The sequence below is a fragment of the Marmota monax genome, unplaced genomic scaffold, assembly GCF_021218885.2.
Source record: "Marmota monax isolate L192 unplaced genomic scaffold, Marmota_monax_Labrador192_F-V1.1 WCK01_AAM20220418_F8-fsc00005, whole genome shotgun sequence".
NCBI classification, from domain to species: Eukaryota; Metazoa; Chordata; class Mammalia; order Rodentia; family Sciuridae; genus Marmota; species Marmota monax.
In genome coordinates, this window is record NW_026692254.1 from 31,828,601 (window position 1) to 31,850,997 (window position 22,397).

General features: G+C 41.8%; 1 protein-coding gene across 3 annotated transcripts in view; it reads right to left on the reverse strand.

Annotated features, from left to right (window-relative positions):
• Positions 1 to 22,397, reverse strand: part of Il16 (interleukin 16) — a 128,225-nt gene that overhangs the window by 13,790 nt on the left and 92,038 nt on the right. For all 3 annotated transcript variants that reach the window (XR_006850448.2, XM_046438479.2, XM_046438470.2), the window contains exons 7-13: positions 16,085 to 16,158; positions 15,071 to 15,287; positions 12,398 to 12,515; positions 9,874 to 10,006; positions 6,321 to 6,408; positions 3,775 to 4,256; positions 158 to 308 (exon numbers count right to left, since the gene is read on the reverse strand). Coding sequence is in view for 2 of the 3 variants with exons in the window: in XM_046438479.2 (XP_046294435.2) it covers positions 158 to 308; positions 3,775 to 4,256; positions 6,321 to 6,408; positions 9,874 to 10,006; positions 12,398 to 12,515; positions 15,071 to 15,287; positions 16,085 to 16,158 (1,263 nt within the window). In the remaining variant the exon portion in view is untranslated. The remainder of the gene's footprint in view (positions 1 to 157; positions 309 to 3,774; positions 4,257 to 6,320; positions 6,409 to 9,873; positions 10,007 to 12,397; positions 12,516 to 15,070; positions 15,288 to 16,084; positions 16,159 to 22,397) is intronic.

Consider the following 22,397-nt stretch of genomic DNA (forward strand, 5'->3'; position numbering starts at 1 on the left):
CTGTCCCAGAGCCCCAGACTCCTGATGGCTCATCAGCCTGAGCCACCAGACACATCAATGCAGAACGCTGATCCTCAGACTAAACTCGGGCTCTTACCTTATCACTGGACCTTTCTCTACGGGGCCCTACCTTCTAGAAGCTTCCATGAGAGCTTACCTGGGCTGGCTCTTCTCCTCCCTGGCTCGCCTTCTGTGGAGGATGTGGTCGGAGGGTTGACTCCAGGTTCTGAGCAGCAGGCACCAGCACCCTGGGTTCTCCCTGCTGCGTCTTCCTGTGGAGGCAGTGGTGGCAGCAGCTCTCTGACTTCCTGTGGTGTAAACAGGAAGCAAGACTGTGTCAAAACGGTAGCCTTCAGCTGTGAGAAGGCAAGGCGCACTTTGATTAGGACAGGAGAGCGGATATTGAGCCGCCTTTAATGGAAAATTCATCAGCAGCCTTGTAAAGAGAGTTCTTTCCTCCAAGGTGCCATCATGGCAAAAACAGCACTGCCTGAAGGCCCCAGACAACCCTTGACTTCCAATAACCTGGTGTCCAGAACACGGCTGTGGAAGCAGGGGTCACCAGCTCTCTTCTACAGGGGAGGAGGCTTTGCCAGAGAGGTGCTTTTAGTCTCATTTTTGAAAAAAGAGTAAAATTTTACAGATAAGCCAAATAAGAGTGTTCTGTAGAAAAAGGCCAATCCAGGGAAGGCAAAGTCTCACTAAGTTGCTTAGAGCCAGAAAAAAAAAAAAAAAAGAATGAGAAGGCAGACATCATCAGAATGATGCTCCTTATATTGGATGGTGGTGACCTCTGCATTGTACTGGTTCCAGAGTCATGTAACAGTGGGCCATTTGACAAAGCTCCAGGCCTCCCTACAGAGAGGAAGGAAGGAAGCAGGAGCACATTCATGCATCCTTTGGGACCATAGGTGCCCCCCCCATCTGAGATGTAGTATCCACATACAAAAGAAACATTTTGGGGGAAGGAAAGTTGTACAGAAGTTACAAATGTGTTCACAAGTTATTGCATCAATGCAAGTTCCTACTGTAAAACTGAGCTTAAAGGGAGCATTTTGGAAATACCAAGTGATTAACCAATCTAAAGGAATTGTTGGGCTTCTTAAACTAGTCATCTGAAAAAGTACGGCTTGGCCATGGCATTAAACACTTAAAATATTAACCTGAAGGTCTCTAAGACTTTTATTACTCAGGATATTTTATTCCACCCCATTCCAAGTTCTGTAAAGTGACACCTGTCCATATCCATGAATTGTTGGCACTTGTATAGGCAGATATGGTTTCTAGCAAGTCATCAAAGTAGCTTTATTTATTTATTTGTGGTACTGGGGAATTGAACCCAGGGGTGCTTTACCACTGAGCCACATCCCCAGCCTTTTTTATTTTTTATTTTAAGACAAAGTCTCACTAAGTTGCTTAGAGCCTGAGTTGTTGAGGCTGACCTTCAACTTGTGATCGCCAACCTCAGCCTCCCAAATGGCTGGGATTACAGGCGTGCATCACCTTGCCTGGCTCATCAAAGTAGCTTGACATCTTGGAATAGACACAGATATGTTTCGTTTGATGTTGCATCCTCTTCATGGGAGGTTTTTCAAATTCGTTTCTGAAATAAGCTTAATTTTATACAAAATATTTTTCTGACAAAAGTTTTCTGGTACAGTGTTTGGTGGATGAGGGAGGGAGAAGGAAAAGAGAAAAAGGTCTAGAGAGACAGAGATGGATTTAAGAAAGAAAGTAATTGTTGTTTTAACACAGATTATAGTTTATGATGATTTTCTAAAAAGAGAAGAATTGGTGTTTTTTTGAGGAAAAGATACTGATGGTCATTTTGGTTGTGGAAGTTAAGTCCCCTTGAGTTACAGTAGAAAAGAAAGATTTGAAGGACATCCACAGGAACTTGAGAAGGGCCTTGGGGCTATGAAGAAAAAAGTCTACAAAGGGGAGTAAGGAAAGGAGGGATGGAAAAAGAAGTAGAGGGGAGAGGATGGGAGGGAGGGAGAGATATTGTACACTGGAGCCACAGGATAACATCTAATGAGGAGTGACCAGGATTCGTCACAACAATTTTTAAGAGGAGCCAAGTCAAGTAGATTGTTTCCTGTATCCGGTTGGGCTATAGTCCTTTCTTTATTAACCCCAATACCCAGCACAAGCTTGTTGTGCATGGTGGAATAGATTACAGGAGAAGGCCCGGTGGGAAAACACCTGGGGACAGAGAAGAGCAGCTGCAGAATTTTATCTGTGCTGCCGGGGACGGTGCTGCTGACAGAGGATTGAGGAAGGTGTGGTATACTGAGGAGGTACCAAAGATGAGGGAACCTGCTTGTGAGAAAGCTCCTTGTGTCAGCTCTTTGCCCAGAAACCCTGCCTTCTCCTCCTGCCATCTTACTTGGGGCTAATCCCTGCCCTGTGAATGGTCCCACCTGAGAAAGTGACCCATGGGCATCACCAGGACCACTACCCTCCTTCATTCCAGGAAGAGGATAAAATCATGGCCTCTCAGCCAGACTGTTTCCAATCTGTCCTTCTCAGGCCCAAAGGAAAATGAGTTATTTGCTGAAAGGATGAAGGTGGAGGGTCAGATCCACACTGACAACTTCATCATGTGTTGGTAGCTAGCCACATCCTCCTGCTGTCTGCAAAAGAGCACTTCCTCTTTAGCAACCCAGCCTCATTCTACCCTTTTCTACTGACTCTCTCCATCTAGACCATCCATGTCCACCTCCACCACCAACTGGGATTTCTTATACCCCGAAGTTCATCAACCCTCATTATAGCTCATTGTAGGGAACTTCTGAGGCTTCCTTCTACCTGCCCAGAGGAGCAACTACCTAGAGAAGATTTGTGGCACAGTGGTTAACAGGGACCACTGGCAATATGAACTTGAGCAAGTTTCTCATTTCTGTCTTTACATAATTGGGACCTCACCCTCAGGGTGTTACAAGCAAGAGCTGAGACAATATACATGAAAATATTTAGCATACTGCCTGCACATAAAAATAATTCCCGATATAGCTGCTTCCTGTCTGTCCATTAGTCTTCCTTTAAGGAGGTGGGCAGGACTATGAGGAAGAAGGTCTCTAGGGGTATGATGGGGGAATGATCACAGCAAGGAGCACACTGTGTCTGAGACTATGCTAGACACTTCAGTTAACTGGTAACATTGAATCCTAACAGTAGCTCTTTGAGGGAATCACTAAATGCAATTTCAAGCGACAGATAAGGAAACCTAGGCTTAGAGAAGTTGGGATTTCTCCAAGGATCTCCACCTTGGAAGTCTAAGCTAACTGGAGGAGAAATAGAAGCCAATTTCTCATAATCACATCTGTCTACTTACTTAAAAAAAAAGAGGATAATTAACTCTTGTCCCCTTTTAGCTATTTAGGCAACTACGATCCTTGCAAGCAGAGCAGCTGAGAATTTCTGTGCAGTGAACTCTGCCTCCCCCATCAGGGAGTGGCCCTCCTGAACATCTGCTTTTTGTCCATCACAAAGGGTGTAACAATTGACCCACACACAGGGAACTCAAATTCCACTGGGTTATGGATGGGAAGCCAAGAGCCAATGCACAGGACTGGGGCTTCCAGTTTGGGTCTGCCAAGCTTCAAAACTTATCTTCACATAGTGAGATTTCACTTGACTCCTGAGCATCAGCCTTTCACTGCTGGAGCAGGAAACTGTATTGTGCCATGGCTGCTGCTTCTGCTGATCCTCAGGAATTCCTGTGTGTGACATCAACCAAAGGACATCCAGTCCATCCCCATGTTCTCTTACCTGACTGCAGCTGGGCAAGGTGTGCCCAGAAGGGCATAAGGAGCTCTCTTTCCCTTCCAGACTCTGCTGAGGCTCACTGTCACTTTTAAAGTACTTTCTGGGCGGAGGCTTGGGCTTGGAGGACGTAGGTTTTCTCACCAAGATCTCGAAGGATTTCTTCAGTCTCAGAGGTGGATGGCCATCTAAGCTCTCCGGGAGGGGCGGGCTCTCCTGGGGTGGCCTGGATGAGGCCACTGGAAGCACCCCTGACTCCCTCCCCAGGGGCAGGCTGGGGCTGTGGGTGCAGCTTTCTCCATCAGAGGGCTGCTTCTCAGCACTGCCACTGCAGGGACTGCCCCCTGGGGACCCAGACATGTAGCTGCTGTCACTGCTGGAGCGGACCATGACCTTCTGAGCCCTGCGATGTGGGGGCGCTGAGTTCTTCTCTCGCTCTTTCTCCAAGGTAGGCCGCCCGTGCCAGCTGCTCTCCAGCCTTTTGACTCCTATAAGGGAAGCACAAGGGAACCTCCACAGCTGAGCTTTGGAAGTCAGCAAACACTCCAGCCTTGCCCTGACCTCTCCAGACAGCACACGGGACTCCAGACGTCGGCTGCTCAGCCAAGACCACTTTGTACTTAGAGCCCAGCAGCCTCTGGTTTGGTCCCCAAAGAGCTGTATGCCTTTGGGTTGAGGAAATTCTGAACTGGTGATGGATACAAAGTTGTGCTGCTCAGATTGCCTATCAAAAAGGACTCGGTATCCCTCTTGTGTGGTGACTGGTGGCAGATGGCTTTCAAACATCTGTTCCTCCGGGAACTGCCTCAGCTTCAGAGAGCTGCCTTGCCAAGGGGTGGCCTAGTTCCAGTGACTGATGGAGATGGGTGAGAATAGTCCTGCCATTGCTGCCAACACAGGCCCACCTTATTTTAGCTGCAGATTTCCAGGGGTTGGTCCATCTCAGCTCCTCTCTCCCTCTGCCCAACCCCACTTTCTCTCCTTCCTTCCACAGGTTTCAATCCTAGGAAACCTTACTAAAAATATCTTGCATGCTAAATTCTATCTCAGGATCAGCTTCCTGGGGAAACTCAGCCCACCACACTCAATTTCTTCATCTGTAAAATAGGGATAATAATTGCAAGGTTGCTAGGCTTCCTTTGAGGTTCACTATCAAAGAAAGAGAATGCAAGGAAGGCACTTTGAAACTTATATCAACAGGTTACAAATTTTTTTTTTCCAGCTAAAGAAGTTAGCTCAGAAAAACCAGTTTCTTGCTGTGGTCTTCTCTTTCCTGCCCTTTCCAGCCCAGCTCCTCCTTCTAGTCCTCAAACTGTAACCCTGCCACCATAGTTCCCCGCACTAGAGCCACCCACACATCCTTGAGAGGCCCTTCTCTCTAGTGGTGAGCTGTCAAAGAGGCTCCTTTCTTAGAATCACAGCTAAAGCAGGTGGTAGTAGATTGAAGCCTGGTTTCTTGCTCAAACTCCCGCCCATTCTGTGAGGCTGAGAGAGCCAAGTGAGCCCCATGGGAGGGCACTTGAGACTTTAGGAGAGAACCAACACCAGCCAAGCTCATAATTCAAATCCTTTTTTTTTTAAGTTTGTTCTTTTTTTCTTTCTTTCTTTCTTTCTTTCTTTCTTTCTTTCTTTCTGTCTTTCTTTCTTTCTTTCTTTTTCTTCTTCTTGTATACAAAGTAATGCATCCTCACTTAAGAAAAACCAGCCACAAAAAGAGTAAAAGATGGAAGAAAGTAAACACTCTCTTGTGTTCCAATCATCCAGAGATTACCATGGTTAAAACGGTGAATTTTTCAGGCACCTTCCCCATAGCATATATGTATCTTGGGTGGATAGAAATAGTAGAACACAGTTGAAATACCATTCTGTGTCATCTGTCCTTTTCTCTCAATGTTTCTTGTACCATTTATTCCCTTTGTCAGCATCAGTGCTGCACATGAATGTTCCATGATGAGCTCCCTAATGTTCAACAGCTGGGCATGGGAGTCAGCCAGCTGGGTCACTGACCCAGATCCTCTCTCTGCACAATAGCACTATGTCTTTGGGTAAGGGAGCCCCTCAGGGCCTCACTTGTTTTCTGTAAAATGTGCACAAAATTTAGATATGAAGATTCAGTAAAATAATGCATGTATTAGCACAGTGTCTGATATTATAAGAATCCAATAAGTGCTAGATATCGTATTATTAGATATTACAGTTTCTCAAGATTTCATTATTAAATAATAGTGGCTGCAAAATTCAATGTGTATGGGGAAATGTGTGTGAAAAGCAAAATGACAGAAAAAAAAACAGAAATGGTGGGGACCACAGAGAACTGGAGAGTGCCTGCCACATTTAAAATAATTCAAATTCAGATGCTTTCAAAATCTTGCACTTTCCAAACAAAGTAAAAGTGTGAGCCATGTTTAGCAAGTGGAATCCTGACTTTCAATGCTTGCCCATGCATCACGCCTTTCTGTAATGACTATTCTTACATATTCTTATGATAGAGGGCAATACCCTGAATTTCAAAGGAGAAGATATTTTAAATCAAAGTCCACTATTTTCCTTACCTTCCAAGCTCCACTGATGCCTCTCTTTTCCAAACTTGATGTTTTCCATAGCCTGAGTCACAGCTTCTTTGAGTTGCTGCTCAGAGACCTAGAAAACATTGGTCCCTTTCTCAAACAGTGGAAACCCCTGCCCTAGGCTCCAAGTGCTGACCCAGCTGTGCCCCTGTATTCTAGCATCTTTCCTTCTAGTCCAATCTGCAAACAGTTGACAATCCCACTTCCAGAAATATCCTGGGGGTTAGTGATTCTCCAGAATCTCCCAGATTATGTCCAAAGTCTGCCGATAAAGGAGTTGGGTGGGCCCTTTTGTCTCTCCAAACTTCTGCCCACTTCTTGCTGTAAAACTTAAAGCAAAGTCACTATTTCACAGTCTACCCCTGCAAGCAACTCCCTTCTTGGAAATGCTTTCATGACATCACCATCATCATTATCACCACCACCAACATCATCACCATCACCACCATTGTCATCATCATCGTCACCACCACCATCTCCACCACATCATCACCACTACTATCATAATCACCATCACCATGATCATCATCATCATCGCCACCAACATCATCACCATCACCACCATCACTATCCCCATCATCATCACCATCCCACCATAATTGTACTCTCTGTTGTTGCCTCACAGGTCACTAATCACTTTACAGTAAAGTTAAGAATATGAATTTTGGAGTCAAACAGACTTTTTTCCATACAAGCTGAGTCTCAATTTCTTCTTCTGTAAAGTAATAACGATAACAGAACCTGCTTCACAGTATGGACAGAGATATTTAAGAAACCATTTGAAAGAAAAAGTATAGCAAACAAAAGAAAGATAAATTGGAGTATTTATCTAATTTTAGTATTATCTATTTTTAGTATTTTTATAAAGTAAAAATTTAAAACTTCTCAGCATCACAGAACACAGATCAAGAGAATGAAAAGACAATTCACAGAATGGGAGAAATACTTGCAAATTATATATTTGATAAAGGGCTAAAATCCAGAAAATCCACAAACACACACACACACAAAACACACACAATTTAACAATGATCAAATATAATCAAATTTGAAAATGGGTAAAGGAAAAGAAACAGATACTTCTCTGAAGATCTACAAATAGCCAACAAACGCCTGAAAAAATGTGCTAATCATTTGGAAAATGCAAATTATAACCACGATGTATTATCACTCCACACTTATTAGGATGGCTACTATTAAAAAAATAGAAAATAACAAGTCTTGGCAAAGATGTGGAGAAACTGGGACACTTATACGATGTTGATGGGAATATAAAATAGTGCAGCCTCTATAGAAAACTGTATGAAGTTCCTTTAAAAACTTAAAAATAGAATTGCCATATGATCCAGCAATTCCACTTCTGGGAACATATCCAAAGAATTAAAATCAGTGTCTCAAAGCTATATCGAGTTCAAGGCCATTGCAGCATTATGAGAATAGTTGAAAGGTAAAAGCAACCTAATTATCCATCAACAGATGAATGAATAAACACCATGTAGTACACACATAAAATGGAATCTTATTTAACCTTCAAAAAGGAAGAAAATTTTGACACAGACTACAACATGGATGCACCTTGAGGACATCATGCTAAATGAAATAAGCCAGTCGTGAAAGGACAAACACTGTATGGTTCCATTTACATGAGGAATGCAGAACAGTCAAAATCATGGAAACGAAAGTAGAAGGGTGGCTACCAAGGGAGAGGAAGTAGGTATTTCTTGTTCCTAGGGTACAGAGCTTCAGTTTTGCAAGATGAAACTTGGTGGTGATGTTTGCACAATACTGAATGAACTTAATGCCACTAAACTGTGCACTTAAAATGTAAGTTTTGCATCATGTGTATGACTCCCTCACTCCCATACCCTCACCTCCTATGAGATCTTGAGTGTTTGCCTCAGGTCTCCAGCCGTATCTCTCAGCTTCCCTCAACCAGGGCCACAGCATCAGCCCCACATCCTGGCCCTGTCCCACAGCTCTTTCTTCACGGTCCTCAGGCAGCAAGAGGCATCATAAACTAATTGAGACTCGTTTCTTTTCTTTTATGTCCCAAAGATTTAGGTCAATTATTTGTTTATTAAGTAAGAAGTCTGCTTTTCCCTGGGGAGTTTGGCTTGGGTGTGCAATGGTCAAAGGGGACTAAGTTTGAACCTGCTCTACACTGTGTATGTTGATCTTCCCCATTATTCCACTACCTGTCCTATTTTCACCGAGTTTGGGGATCAATTAATTAAGCGCGTGGGCTTTGGTGAGCTTAAATCCTAGTTCCTCCACTTAGTAGCTCCATCATTGGGCCAGTCTCTTTTCCTTGCAGTGAGTTGGGTGGGGGGTAGCATACCAACTGCAGAGGGCGGTACAACTAAATGCAGTTGTGTGTGTCACATCTTCGACCATTGAGACTGGCACACAATAAGGATTAAATAAAAGGTGTCAGTGATCATTACCAGGTTCCCCAAAGTGATTTCACCAGGGCCATGGCTTCAACTAACTCCAACCTGAATCTCATTTACTGCCACTGTCAGCCCCAGATTAGATGTCTACTGGGCATCTCCCTCTGAACATCCCCCAGGCAACTCAACCTCAATATGTCCCGCCCTGAAGTCATTTTCTTCTCTCCCAAGCCCACTCCCCAGCCAATCGATATCATTGATTGTTCCCAAGCTTTGCCACTTGTTGCCCCCTTTTCTCTAATCTCTTCCCATGTCTACTGTTCCATTCGGGCCCTCAACATCTGTGTCCTTCCTCCTACAAATTTCACACACAGCCCACTTTATACTGAAAAAAAATCTGAACATGTCACATCTATAGCTATCTAGCTTCTATAGCATCTTTCTATAGACTCTTTGGCAATCTAATGACTTTACAAGGTAACCCTAGTGCCTCACCAGCCAACCATGGTTCTTGATCATTCATGCCTAGCACACTACATCCCAGCCCCACCAAAACTGCCTACCATATTGTTTCCATGATAAGTTCTTTCATGACTCTGAACTTTGCATTCCTACTACCTGGAATGATCTCCTTCAAATTTTTTGGAGAAAACTAGCTTCTAGGGTTTCTTGCCTCACAAACCCATCTCTTCAACTTAGTACTTACCCCTCTGTATTGCACTTATTTCTCTATCAGTCTCTTTATTGAGACTGTGGGCTTCTGCAGGACTATGTACTGTGAACTTGTACATAGTTCTATCCTCGCCGCCGGGCTCCAGACATTCCATAATGGGTATCTAGTAGATGCATGAGCAAATGAATCTCTTGCATATACTAGCTGGGACCCCAGGTCTCTATCTTCTTGCCTCAGAGCTTGTAACTCAGTTGCAAGACGTTTCCTAAGTTGAAGCCATTTGCTCCTGATGTCTAGGACATTATTAATGGATCTCTGATATAACTATTTGGTTTAACATAGAATGTTGGAATGGATTCTTGAAGATTCAGTTCAAACCATAGCCAGTAATGTTCTATTCTCATTTATTTCTTGTTCCAACTTGGTACTGGAAGAGTGGGCGTGAGAAGAAGAACATAACCCAGTGGGATGTTACCTGTGGGTCTGGATGTCGGCTAACAATGATGGGCACTGGACCAGGATTACAGTGACTCAGGATCGCATAGACTTCATTGAGTGTCATGCAGTGCACAGGGGAATCATTGATTTCTACGATCTCATCACCACACCTGCAAAAGCACCAACAGGAAACCATCAGAAAGCTAATGAATATTGACATCTGGAAGGTTGCTTCTCTGGGAGACCTAAACATCATATCAATAAGTAGACCTCCCTGACTGCTTGATCAAAACTCAGAACAAGGTGGACCAAAGCACAACCACAAAGTACCCAATATTTCATACCCAGAGAGCTCCAACACGAACAAAGTTTCATCTGTAACTTTGTTCCTTCTTTTCCCATTTAATCACACTCAATCAGGATGAGGGCAGGGGTTATCTGAACTAACTGATGGACCGGTCAACCATGATGTAAGCCATTGCATCTCCTCCTTGGACCTTAGTGTTCTCACATGTAGAATGATTAGGAGGAAAGATTGGACAGGATGTGCTGAAGAGCAAAGAAGAAATAACTGGGTAGGAGATCAGTCAAAGTTCCTGCAAAAAAAAAATCTAAAAAGCAGGTGTTGGAACTCATTTTAGCTTTAAAATGGGACAGGAGTTACCAGCAACTGCTCTGGTTTAGATAAGTGTCCCCCAAATGTCCTTATGGTAAAGTCTTGATCCTCAGCCTGGTGCTATTGGGAGGTGATAGAACCCTTCAGAAGTGGGACCAAGTGAGAGGCCTTCTGGTTACAGGGAAGGGAAGGAAATTCCCTTCCCTGTAACCAGATGACGCCCTCCCATTCCTTTCTCTCTTTTTCAAATCTCCATCCTGAGGTGAACGGTTTGCTCCACCTCATGGTCCCTGCCATGATGTGCTGCCTCACTAAGGCCCAAAAGCAATGGGGCCAATCAGACATGAACTGGAACCTCCAAACTATGAGCCAAAATAAACCTTTGCTCTTATAAATCGATTATCTCAGGCATTAGTTATAGTAACAAAAAGCTGACTAACACAGCTACCTAAACAGAAAAAGAAATGAGGTAGGAAAGATAGGGGTCATTGATTCATGGAAGATTTGTGCAATCTACCTTCTTTCCCCATCATAGATGACACAGAATGTGAAATAGTCTCTGATACATCCTAGCCGGGAAATTGATACTTTTTTCTTTTAATAAAGCAGCAAAGAGTGAATCCTTTAGGCTTCACAGGCCCTTCCATCTCTGTTACAGTGACACAGCTGCGCTATTGTAAGATGATAGCTGCAGCTATAGACAATTTGTAGACATATGTTTATGGCTTTCTTTCAATAAAACTTTATTTAAAAATCAAGAGGTCTGCAATTTGCAGACTCCTGGCCTCACTCCTGGACCAGGATGAGAACACAGGTTCCTGTGCTGATTTTCCTGTTCCCCCTGTTGTGGTCTGCTGCTTCCTTCTCCTATATTTCTGCTGAGCAGGTATGCTTTCACCCTTGCTAAGAAAGCACACAATTTATTTATGTGACTAAAAATTACTGTCATAGAGCCCCAAATGCCAAGGAAAATAGAAGTTTCCTGAATAATTCCAGTGTAGGCCTAGGAGGGAGATACTCTCTCTTAGAGGGTATTAGGACAAAGGCTATCACCCTGACCCTGCTATTATGCCCTGTGCACCAGCACAGAGGCTCAGTAAATCAGCTGTCACCCTCCAACAGATGACAGTAGCAGTGTGTCTCTAATTAGAAGCTCCATCAAGGACTTGCCTGTATACTGCAATTCTAAGAAATCTTTAAAAATAGGGCAGAAATATCTTGATTTAGCAAATGCAAATGCAATGAAAGAAAATGTACTATATACAAATATTAGAGTGTGTATGAAGTATTATAACAAGTTGAATGGAGATCAAATATTTTGAGAAAAATCAGGTTACTTATTGAAAAGAAAATTTAGATTTATATTTATCTTAGAATTTATCTGTTAAAAAATATGCCTGGAGTGCCTGAAAATATTTTGTTTATGCCAGCAAGAAACCATATTTATGCAACTGATTTGCTCAGAGAACTAACTGCTTTTTCTATATAGAGCTCACGGGCAAACCTTGGAAGCTCCTATTTATGACACTATGATTTCTATGTTAGTTGAATCTGAGTTAAAGTGTGTTTAGTTCATTTTCTGTTGCAGACTGATATTCTCTGAGGTTGGCTTCTTAAACTGTCACATGCATACAAATCCCAGGGGGTCTTGTTAAAATGTAGATTGAGTCAGCTGGTTCTCTCTCTCTCTCTCTCTCTCTCTCTCTCTCTCTCTCTCTCTCTCTCTCTCTCTCTCTCTCTCTCTCTCTCTCATGCTGAGGATTGAGCCCAGGGCCCAGATGATGTCTAAGTCATGCTGCTGGTCCAGCTACTTTGAGAGCCATCTCTGGGCCATGCCTATGTCATTCTAAGCATCAATCTCCAAATCAATCTCCTGACCTTCCTAAGTAGTTCTTCCCTCTGTTGTAAGTCAGGGAGCTATTCAAAAACAGAAGTGAGGACATACCGCAGTCGTCCATCCAGATGTGCCACAGATCCTGGCGAGAGAGTGTGAACAAAAATGCCCGAGATGCACTGGAAGTAGGGGACACTGCACAGGCCGATGCCCAGGCCAACGCCAGCCTCTGCAAGGCAGAACAGGGTGAGAGGCGGGAGACTGTGAGCTTCCCCAGGTGTGCACTAGTCTGTTAGGTGCCACCAGCACTGTCTGTTAGGGTCCCTTATTTATCATGGCATTTATTCCACCCACATTTGTGGCACATCCTCTATGTATAGGTACTGCTTAAGGTTCTAAAGTGACCAACATAAACAAAGTATAGCAATTCCAAGTGGGGAAACTCTAAAAAGAAAAGAGGGAATGAAAAAGAAAGGGAGAAGGAAGGAAAGGAGGGAGGGGGTATCCAATAGTGAGGAGTATTATGCAGAGAATCAATGAGGAATGTGCTATAAGGTGACAGGATGGTCACTATGGGCCTCAGAGGAGACAATGATGTTTAGGCTAAAATGTGGATGACAAGAAAGAGCTAGGAATGAGGAGACAGGGCAGAGCATTCCAGCAAGAGAAACAGCCAATGCACAAGGCAAAGGGTGAGAAAAAGCATGCCATGTTGCAAGTTAGGAAGGGCATGGTCAGTCACAGGAGCGTGGCATGAGATGACAAATGGCAGAATCAAGGACTGGATTAAACAAGGCTTTGTAAGCAAGGGCATGACTGAAACGATGCTACTCCATACTGCAGACATGCCATGGAGATCTGTGAGCAAGGCAGTGGCGTGACCTAACGTCTTCTGTTGCACATGTTGGAGAAAGAACGATGGTGTTTAAGAGGGGGAAACATGGAGGCCAGTGGAGTGGCACTGCTGAGCAAGACAACAGTGGCTTTGGCTTCACCACTAATGAAGAAAGAGAAATCTATGTGTGTGAAATATCTGTTGAAGACAGACTTTCTGAGGGATGAAATACAGGGGTTTCATAAATAAAAATCAAAATAACTGAATAGATGATGATGCTGTTTACCAAAACAGGGAAGTCCAGGGAGGACAGCGATGATGAGGATGAGGACCCAGTGTTCAGTTACACCCAAGTTGCACTTGTGATGCCAGGAGGTATCTGAGCCAACCTGTACAGCAGAGAGTGGCCCAAAACCCAGGCAGAAAGAGGGACTAAAGTTAAAAGTTTGTAGCAGCATATAGGTGGTATTAGGGCCATGGGGATCCTACAGAATACAGAAGGGGAAAAACGAGGGGTTTGCTGGAAGGTGACAGGAAGGCCACTTCAGGTCTCACAGCAAAGGCCTGGAGAACGAGAAGCAGTCAGCAGGAAGGACTAGATGGAGTGGTCACAGAGTGAAAGGAAGACCTCCTCAGTAGTTTTTCTCATGTTTTACAAAGCACTTTCATGAATATTTTTACCTTTTTGATTCTGGTTCTCCCAAAAAGCCACCTGAAGGATGTCATGGGCCATTGTTAGTGACCCTATTCTACAGGTAAAGAATTTGGGCTGTGACATGAGCCACCAACACAGCTCAGAACCCTAGATGAGCTTCCTGACTCCAGCAAGAGTTCTTCAGCTTAATGGGCATCAGAATCACCTGGAGTCCTTATTTAAAATATAGATTCCTGAGCCTCAGCCCAAATGGCTGCATCAAAATCTGTTGGGGTAGAGTCTAAGAATAAGAAGAGGCTTATTTAAATCAAGAAGGCAAAGACCCTCCATACAGGTGCTTCTGATACCAATAATCAGAGGAAACACCACTCTGAGGCCATGCCTACTCAGAAAACTCCCTGCATGAACCCTATTCACAGCACACCTGCACACACCCATATGCACCTTGCACTTATCTACAACACCGCGACAGGCCTCGGCACACAGAGATGTCTGAGTCTTCCAGGAGCTTCTAGTACAGCAGGGGAGCTAAGACATACATCAGGCAAACTCCTGTGCAATGAATTAATTCCACACCCTCTTCTCCTCTCTCTACAGTTCATCTCAATCCATCTACTTCTCTCCAAAGCACTATTCCTATGCTCAGACCCAAATGGCTGAATGCCAAGTACTCTAATGTCATCACTCACTCTGTTCACCTTGCTTTGGCCATGCTGACCCTCCCTCTGTTCCTAGAACACATGACCCCTCTGCTGGAGCTCAACTCTGTGACTAGCTGCCTCCTCTCCATCATTCTGGTCTCAGCACAGTTGAACTTTGGTAGAAAGGACTTTGTGGGCTCTCTGGGGTTTGTTAGCCATGGGCCTGTGGTGACACAATGAATGGCTGTGACTCTCAAATGTCAGAACTTCAATTCTCTTGTCTGGGTAAGAAAACAGGGGCCCAGAGAGATTAAGTGACCTGCCAAGGACACTGAATACATTAGCTGCAAGGCTACAAAGCCTTGTCCCTTATATCCATTTCCTCCCCTCCACTTATCTATGTTTGTTTTGTTTTCTTTCCACCACTGCAGGACACATTGACTAGATTTGGACAGTTTGTCTTGAGCTTCTAGAAGCAGAAAACTCAACCTTCTACTCATCCCAGCCCAGCAACAGCCATGGGGTCTGCTAGTTGAGAGCATCCTGCCCACCCTGAGCTGATTCCAACAGGGAAGCCTGAACTCAGCCAGGTATGGAAACCTGGAAGGAGGCTGGGCGATGCTGGCAGAGCCTCCAGTGGTCAGCACTCTTACCTTTCTTCAGGGAAACCTCCACCATGACTCTGTAATTGGGTTTGGCAATGCTGGCAGGAGACGCAGGGCTTTCCAGGGCAAAGAGGCTGCTGTCCTTGGCGACACACGTGCTGGAGCTCAGGGAGCGGCACAGGGGTGGAGACAGGTGGCTGCCCAGGGCAGGGGGCGCTGTCAGGCGGGTCCTCACGGTTAGGGTGAGGAGCCCTTTCTTGGCTTGCTGAAAGAAAAGGGAGAGTGTGACAATACCCATCAGCAATGCCAGGGCCAGTGAGGCAGACTGTCCTTCATGAGTGACAGTAATAAAATACTTTATAAAGGAAATGCAGCTCAATGTGTGTGTCATATATAAACATGTGTATTATTCATATATGCGACATATATGACACACACAAAAGTACTCTATTACATATCGTACATTATAGGCTACATATAATATAAAACATCATGTATGACATTGCATTATAGCATTGTACATAATATTTATGACACACAGTATTATATATTATATGTAATATATGATAAATGTCATATACCAGATATACATGCATGAGTACTACATATTATATATTATGTGCAGTGTTTATTATGCTGTATATTACATAGCATATAAGCAGACACATAAGTATATATATATATATATATATATATATGTATATATATTCACACATAGATATGTATGTGCATTACAAAGTAGTCTTAAATTGAACCAACTAGATGGAGACTCAAAAATATCTTTGAGTGATGTTTTAAAACCCCCAAACATATTTATAAATATATGAGTCTAAATACATAGAGTATTATGCATACTGTTTTAACATAGCTTTATACATTTTAAGTAGTTCAAATATTCCCCCAAAACAATCCTGATTACATTCTGATTTTCTGAGTAATGACATTTTAACACTGTGCTCAAGAGCAGCATCAGCTAGGGACCCTTCATGTAAAGCGGGGAGCAGTTGATGTGGTTTCCTGAAGGCCCTGGGGTTTGACCAGATGGTAATTAGAAACAGTCACCTTGAACTTCTGCAAAGCATCCTGATGTGTTAATCCAGCCATCGATTCACCATTGAGCTCCAGAATTTCATCACCTGTTGAGATAAGCGGAATAATTTTGTCAATCACAGGTCAAAGCTCTTACTTTGAACTCTGGTCTTACCACTGCCCAACGTTTTGTACAGAGAAGAACAATTTTGAGAGGCAGGATCAGCAGTGGCCTAATCAGGTCTCCTTGCTTCATATTCACCCTCCCTGCCTCCCTGACCCTCACACCTTTGCTCCCATGTATCATTTTCAATATGATCTGCATTTTCACAATGGTCTATGCAGTTAAATGCCTGGCCCATGCCATTTTCTCAACTAAAATGTACTTTTCTTACCTTCTCCACCCAACTCTCTCTTAACCTTTCAGCCCCTGTTATCTTTATCCTTTTTTTGTGTTTTGATTTTTGTTTTTGTTTTCGTAATGCTCATGGCACTCTGTACCTACCACATTGTAGCACTCGTCACACTGTGTGGTAATCAGTAACCTGCAAAAATCATTCCATGGCCAGGGTGACAGATCTTTGAGGAGAGGGACTTCTTCATATTAGATGATAACCCAGAGCCAATTGTGGGTAAGGTCAACAAAATGCTCAATAGATGTGGGTTGGATGTGGTATTTCCAGAATGCAATGTGGGCCTCACTTACAGAGGAAAAAACAGCTCAGAGAAATCCCAGGTCACAAAGTAAAGAGAATTAGGACTTGTATCTTTCAACTTCAAGGATTTTCTTCCTAACAGTATACCCCTAGGATAATTTTTTTTTCTCTATCCAGAAGTCTATTTTTATGTGAATGAAAACCACTTTCTCCCTTTCATTCAATTTATTCAACATACAAACAAGGAACACTTTCTCTTCATTCCACACTGTGCTGAGCAATTCAAATGCAAAGGCTATTTTTATACTGACTTTGCTGTCACTAATTATGGTTACAGTGTATATAATCTATACATTTGCTCTCATTGTTTTAAAGATTTTTTTTCCTTTGTCTTTGATATTCTGCAGTTTCACTATGGTGTCCTAGGGCAGAAGAAAATCCTCTTCTTCCTCAAGCTATAGTTTCATGCATTAAATAAATTCTGGAAAATTTACTCTCTTTGGGTATTATTCTTCTCTTTTCACTATTTTTTTTTCTAAAATTTCTATTGGATATATTTTAGACCTTTTGCTGTGTTCTCCCTGTCTCTTTAATGCTCTTCTTTTTAATCTTTGTTGCTCTGTGTAGTCTCCTGGATAATTTCTAGTTCACTAATTTTTCTTATAGCTGCATTGAATCTGTTGTCTCACCAATCAATTGATACTTCACGGAAATTACTATGCTTTAAAAAAGAAATCCAGAAACCACTTTTTTCACATTAATCTATTTTTCCTTGTGTTCTGTTTATTCCTTACAGTTTATATTCCTTCTTTTATCACTTAAAATTATTTTAAACACAGTAATTCTATTGTCTCTTTTATATTATTCTATTATATTATTTTTGAGGGCCAATATTCCTCTGTGTTATTTCTGCTGACCCTTCTGAGGTAATATGTGACCTTTATTGTAAATTTATTTTTCAGAGTGTTTCTGTTGTCCTGTGGGATTCCCATATACCTCAGGTCACCCAGTTTTTCCTTTATTTCTACTAGGAACCCCTAGGGAAATCAATTTAATATTGATTTCCCAGATTGGGGATTTATGTTCTCCACAGAGACTATAAATATGATCTTTGAGACCACATATGATACAGGCATTGATGTTTATTTCCTTGTGAGAGATGTTTTCCCCACTCAAGTGTCATGGGCAACCAGATGTGGTGGTGGATACCAGAGACTCAGAAGGCTGAGGCAGGAAGCTCATAAGTTTTAGGCCAGTCTGGGCAACTCAGTGAGAATCTGTCTCAAAATAAAAAATAGAAGAGGTTGGGGATGTAGCTCAGTGGTTGAGCACCCATGGGTTCAATGCCCAGGACCATTAAAAAAAAAAAAAAGTCATGAGCAAAGTCAAGTTTCCTTATTGCTTCCCTGGGGCCTGTTGGCCTTTCATGAGTCATAGCTCTTTTAGTATCAGGGCTTTGTGCAGATTCTCAGAGCCTCACATGGACCCAAGGACTCAAATGGGAACAGAGGACACATCCCTTAGGGTCTGTAACAGTCCAGCAGCCTTCCGGGCCACCACATCATCAACTCTTGAGTTTGCCTCGTTTGGATTTAAAGCTCTCTTTGCCTTCTGGCAGCTTGTCATTCCCATCTCTTTCCTTTGAGTTCAGATGTATTATTTCATCCAACACGTCTATGTGTGGCCATAGAGGGTAGAGGCACAGTGGAAAATATTGGTTTTGGGGGATTGGCTTACTTCGTTTAGCATGATATTATCCAACTCCATCCATCAGCTCAGCATGGCAGGTCATTGGAACCAGAGTAAAAAAAAAAAAATGGAATGACCCAGCCCTTGTCCTTGTGAGTCTTCAAATCCAGGAGTGACAACAGACACATTAAAAAAATGTTCAAAAGTAATGTGGGCTGAAAAAATGTTAGACAAAGAAAAAGCAGCAGCATGTCCATTCTTAATTATGTAAGGGGCTGAACCCAACATGGTCATGTAGCCCAGTTCTGTACTCTTCTGTCCTTTCCTTATTGGGACATGTCCAGTGAGAATTGATCTGCCTGATTTTGCCAAATACATCTTACACAATCATTTTTTGGAGCTGGTATAAGGGCTATTGTACAGCCTTGATCTGTACAACAAACTTTTGTCCCCACCAGTATATCCCCCCATGGACTCAAGAGTAGATTTGGAAACTTCACTGCTGAAAAAAAGATTACAAAAGGCAATTTGGCCAATTACTTGAGGCTTGAACCAGGGACTGCACACTATCAGAATGTCTCGGCTCATTGAAATTCTTCATTTTTTATCATTGTTATTAACTATGGGAGACAAATACCCAGGCAAATACAAGGGCATTGGATTTGGGCAGGCTTGCACTCAGGGAAGAAAAGAAAATACAAAACCATCTTTTCTTGCCACCTCAACTTCTCCCTGGTACTATGCTTAAACCCAAACAAGTAAGAAAATGAAACAAATAAGGCTATGCTCTCCAGATTCTGATTCTACTTTTCTTACTTTCTCTCATTGGCTCCTATTGTCTGCCTACTCTTTTTTTTTAATGTTAATTATATATTTATTCTAATTAGGTATATATGGCATCAGGATGCATTTTGATTCATTGTATGCAATTGCAACACAACTTTTCACTTCTCTGGTTGTACATGATGTAGTGTCACACCATATGTGCAATCACACATGTACCTAGGGTAATGATATCCATCTCATTCCACCATCTTTCCTGCCCCCATGTCCCTTCCCCTCCCTTCTCTTCCCTTTGCCCAATCATAGTTCCTCCATTTTCCTCATGCTCCCTGCCCCATTATGGATCAGTATCCACTTATCAGAGAGAATATTTGGCCTTTGGTATTGGGGGATTGGCTTACTTCATTTAGCATGATATTATCCAACTCCATTCATTCACCTGCAAATGCCATAATTATATTCTCTTTTAATGCTGGGTAATATTCCATTGTGTATTGATACCACAGTTTCTGTATCCAGTCATCTATTGAGGGACATCTAGGTTGCTTCCACAGTTTAACTATTGTGAATTGAGCTTCTATAAACATGGATGTGGCTGCGTTACTATAGTTATGCTGTTTTAAAGTCCTTTGGGTATAGATTGAGGAGTGGGATAGCTGGATCAAATGGTGGTTACATCCCAAGTTTTCTAAGGAATCTCCACACTGTTTTCCAGATTGGTTGCACCAATTTGCAGTCCTACCAGCAATGGATGAGTGTGCCTTTCCCCCACATCCTCGACAACACATATTGTTGTTTGTATCTTCATAACTACCATTCTGACTGGCATGAGATGAAATCTCAGAGTAGTTTTGATTTGCATTTCTCTAATTACTAGAGATGTTGAACTTTTTTTCATATATTTATGGATTGATTGTATATCTTCTTCTGAGACATGTCTGTTCAGCTCCTTTGCCCATTTATTGATTGGGTTTTGGGGGGTTTTAGCATTAAGTTTTTTGAGTTCTTTATATATCCTGGAGATTAGTGCTCTATCTGATGTGTGTGTGGCAAAAATTTGCTCCCAAAATGTAGAGTTTCTCTTTACCTCATTGATTGTTTCTTTTGCTGAGAAGAGGCTTTTTAGATTGAATCCATTGCATTTATTGATTCTTGATTTTATTTCTTGCACTTTAGGAGTCTTGTTAAGGAAGTCGGAGCCTAATCAGACGTGATGAAGATTTGGGCCTACTTTTTCCTCTATTAGGCACAGAGTCTCTGGTCTAATTCTTAGGTCCTTGATCCACTTTGAGTTGAGTTTTGTGCATGGTGAGAGATAGGGGTTTTGTTTCATTCTGCTGTATATGACTTTCCAATATTTTAATTGGAATTGCATTGAATCTGTATAGCACTTTGGATAGTATGGCCATTTTGACAATATTAATTTTGCCTACCCAACAGCATGGGAGATCTTTCCATCTTCTAAGTTCTTCTTCAATTTCTTTCTGTAGTGTTCTGTAGTTTTCATTTTAGAGGTCTTTCACCTATTTTGTTAAATTGATCCCCAGGTATTTTATTTTATTTTTAGACTACTGTGAATGGGGTAGTTTTTCTAATTTCTCTTTCAGAGGATTCATCACTGATACATAGAAATGAATTTGATTTAAGGGTATTGATTTTATATCCTACTACTTTGCTGAATTCGTTTATTAATTATAGATGTTTTCTGGTGGAGTTTTTTGGATCCTCTAAGCATAGAATCATATTGTCAGCAAATAATAATAGTTTTGAGTTCTTATTTTCCTATCCATATCCCTTTAATTTCTTTCATCTGTCTAATTACTCTGGCTAGAGTTTCAAAGACTATGTTGAATAGAAGTGGTGAAAGAGGACATCCCTGTCTTGTTCCAGTTTTTAGAGGGAATGATTCCAATTTTTCTACATTTAAATGATGTTGGCCTTAGGTTTAGCATGGATAGCTTTTACAGCGTTGAGGTATGTTCCTACTATCCCTCATTTTTCTAGTGTTTTGAACATGAAAGGGTGTTGTATTTTGTTAAATGCTTTCTCTGAATCAATGGATATAATTATATGATTCTTATCCTTAAGTCTATTGATGTGATGAATTACATTTATTGATTTCCATATGTTGAACCAAACTTGCACCCTGAAATGAACGCCACTTGATCATGCTGCACTATTTTTTAAATAAGTTTTTGTATTCTATTTGCTAGAATTTTATTGAGAATGTTTACATCTTCGTTCACCAGGGATATTGGTCTGAAATTTTCTTTCCTTGATATGTCTCTGCCTAGTTTTGGTATGCGGATGATACTAGCTTCATAGAATGTGTTTGGAAGCGTTCCTTCCTTTTCTATTTCATGGAATAATTTGAGAAGTATTGGTATTAATTCTTCTTTGTAGGTCTTGTAGAACTCAGCTGTGAATCTGTCTGGTTCTCAGCTTTTCTTGGTTGGTAGGCATTTGATGACATCTTTTATTTCCTTGCTTGAAATTGATATGTTTAAATTGCGTATGACCTCTTGACTCAGTTTGGGGTGATCATATGCCTCTAGAAACTTATCAATGTATTCAAGGTTTTCTATTTTACTGGAGTATACATTTTCAAAATAGTTTCTAATTGTCTTCTGTATTTCAATAGTGTTTGTCATGATACTTTCTTTATCATCATGAATTTTAGTAATTTGAGATTTTTCTCTCCTTCTTTTCATTAGGGTGGCTAAGGGTTTGTTAATTTAGTCAAAGAAACAGCTTTTTGTTTTGTCTATTTATTTTTTTTAAAGAGAGGAGAGAGAGAGAGAGAGAGAGAGAGAGAGAGAGAGAATTTTTTAATATTTATTTTTTAGTTTTCGGTGGACACAACATCTTTATTTTAGTTTTATGTGATGCTGAGGATCGAACCCAGCGCTCTGCGCATGCCAGGCGAGTGCACTACCGCTTGAGCCACATCCCCAGCCCATCAATTTCTTAAATTGTTTATTTTATTTCAATTTTGTTGATTTTTGCCCTGATTTTAATTATTTCCTACCTTCTTCTATTTTTGGTGTTGGCTTGTTCTCTTTTTTCTAGGGCTTTGAGATGTAATGTCAGGCCTTTTACTTGTTGACTTTTTCTTCTTTTAATGAATGAGCATTAATGAGTCCATTAATGCAATGAATCTTTCTCTTAGCACTGCCTTCATAGTATCCCAGAGATTTTTATAAGTTGTATCAGAGTTC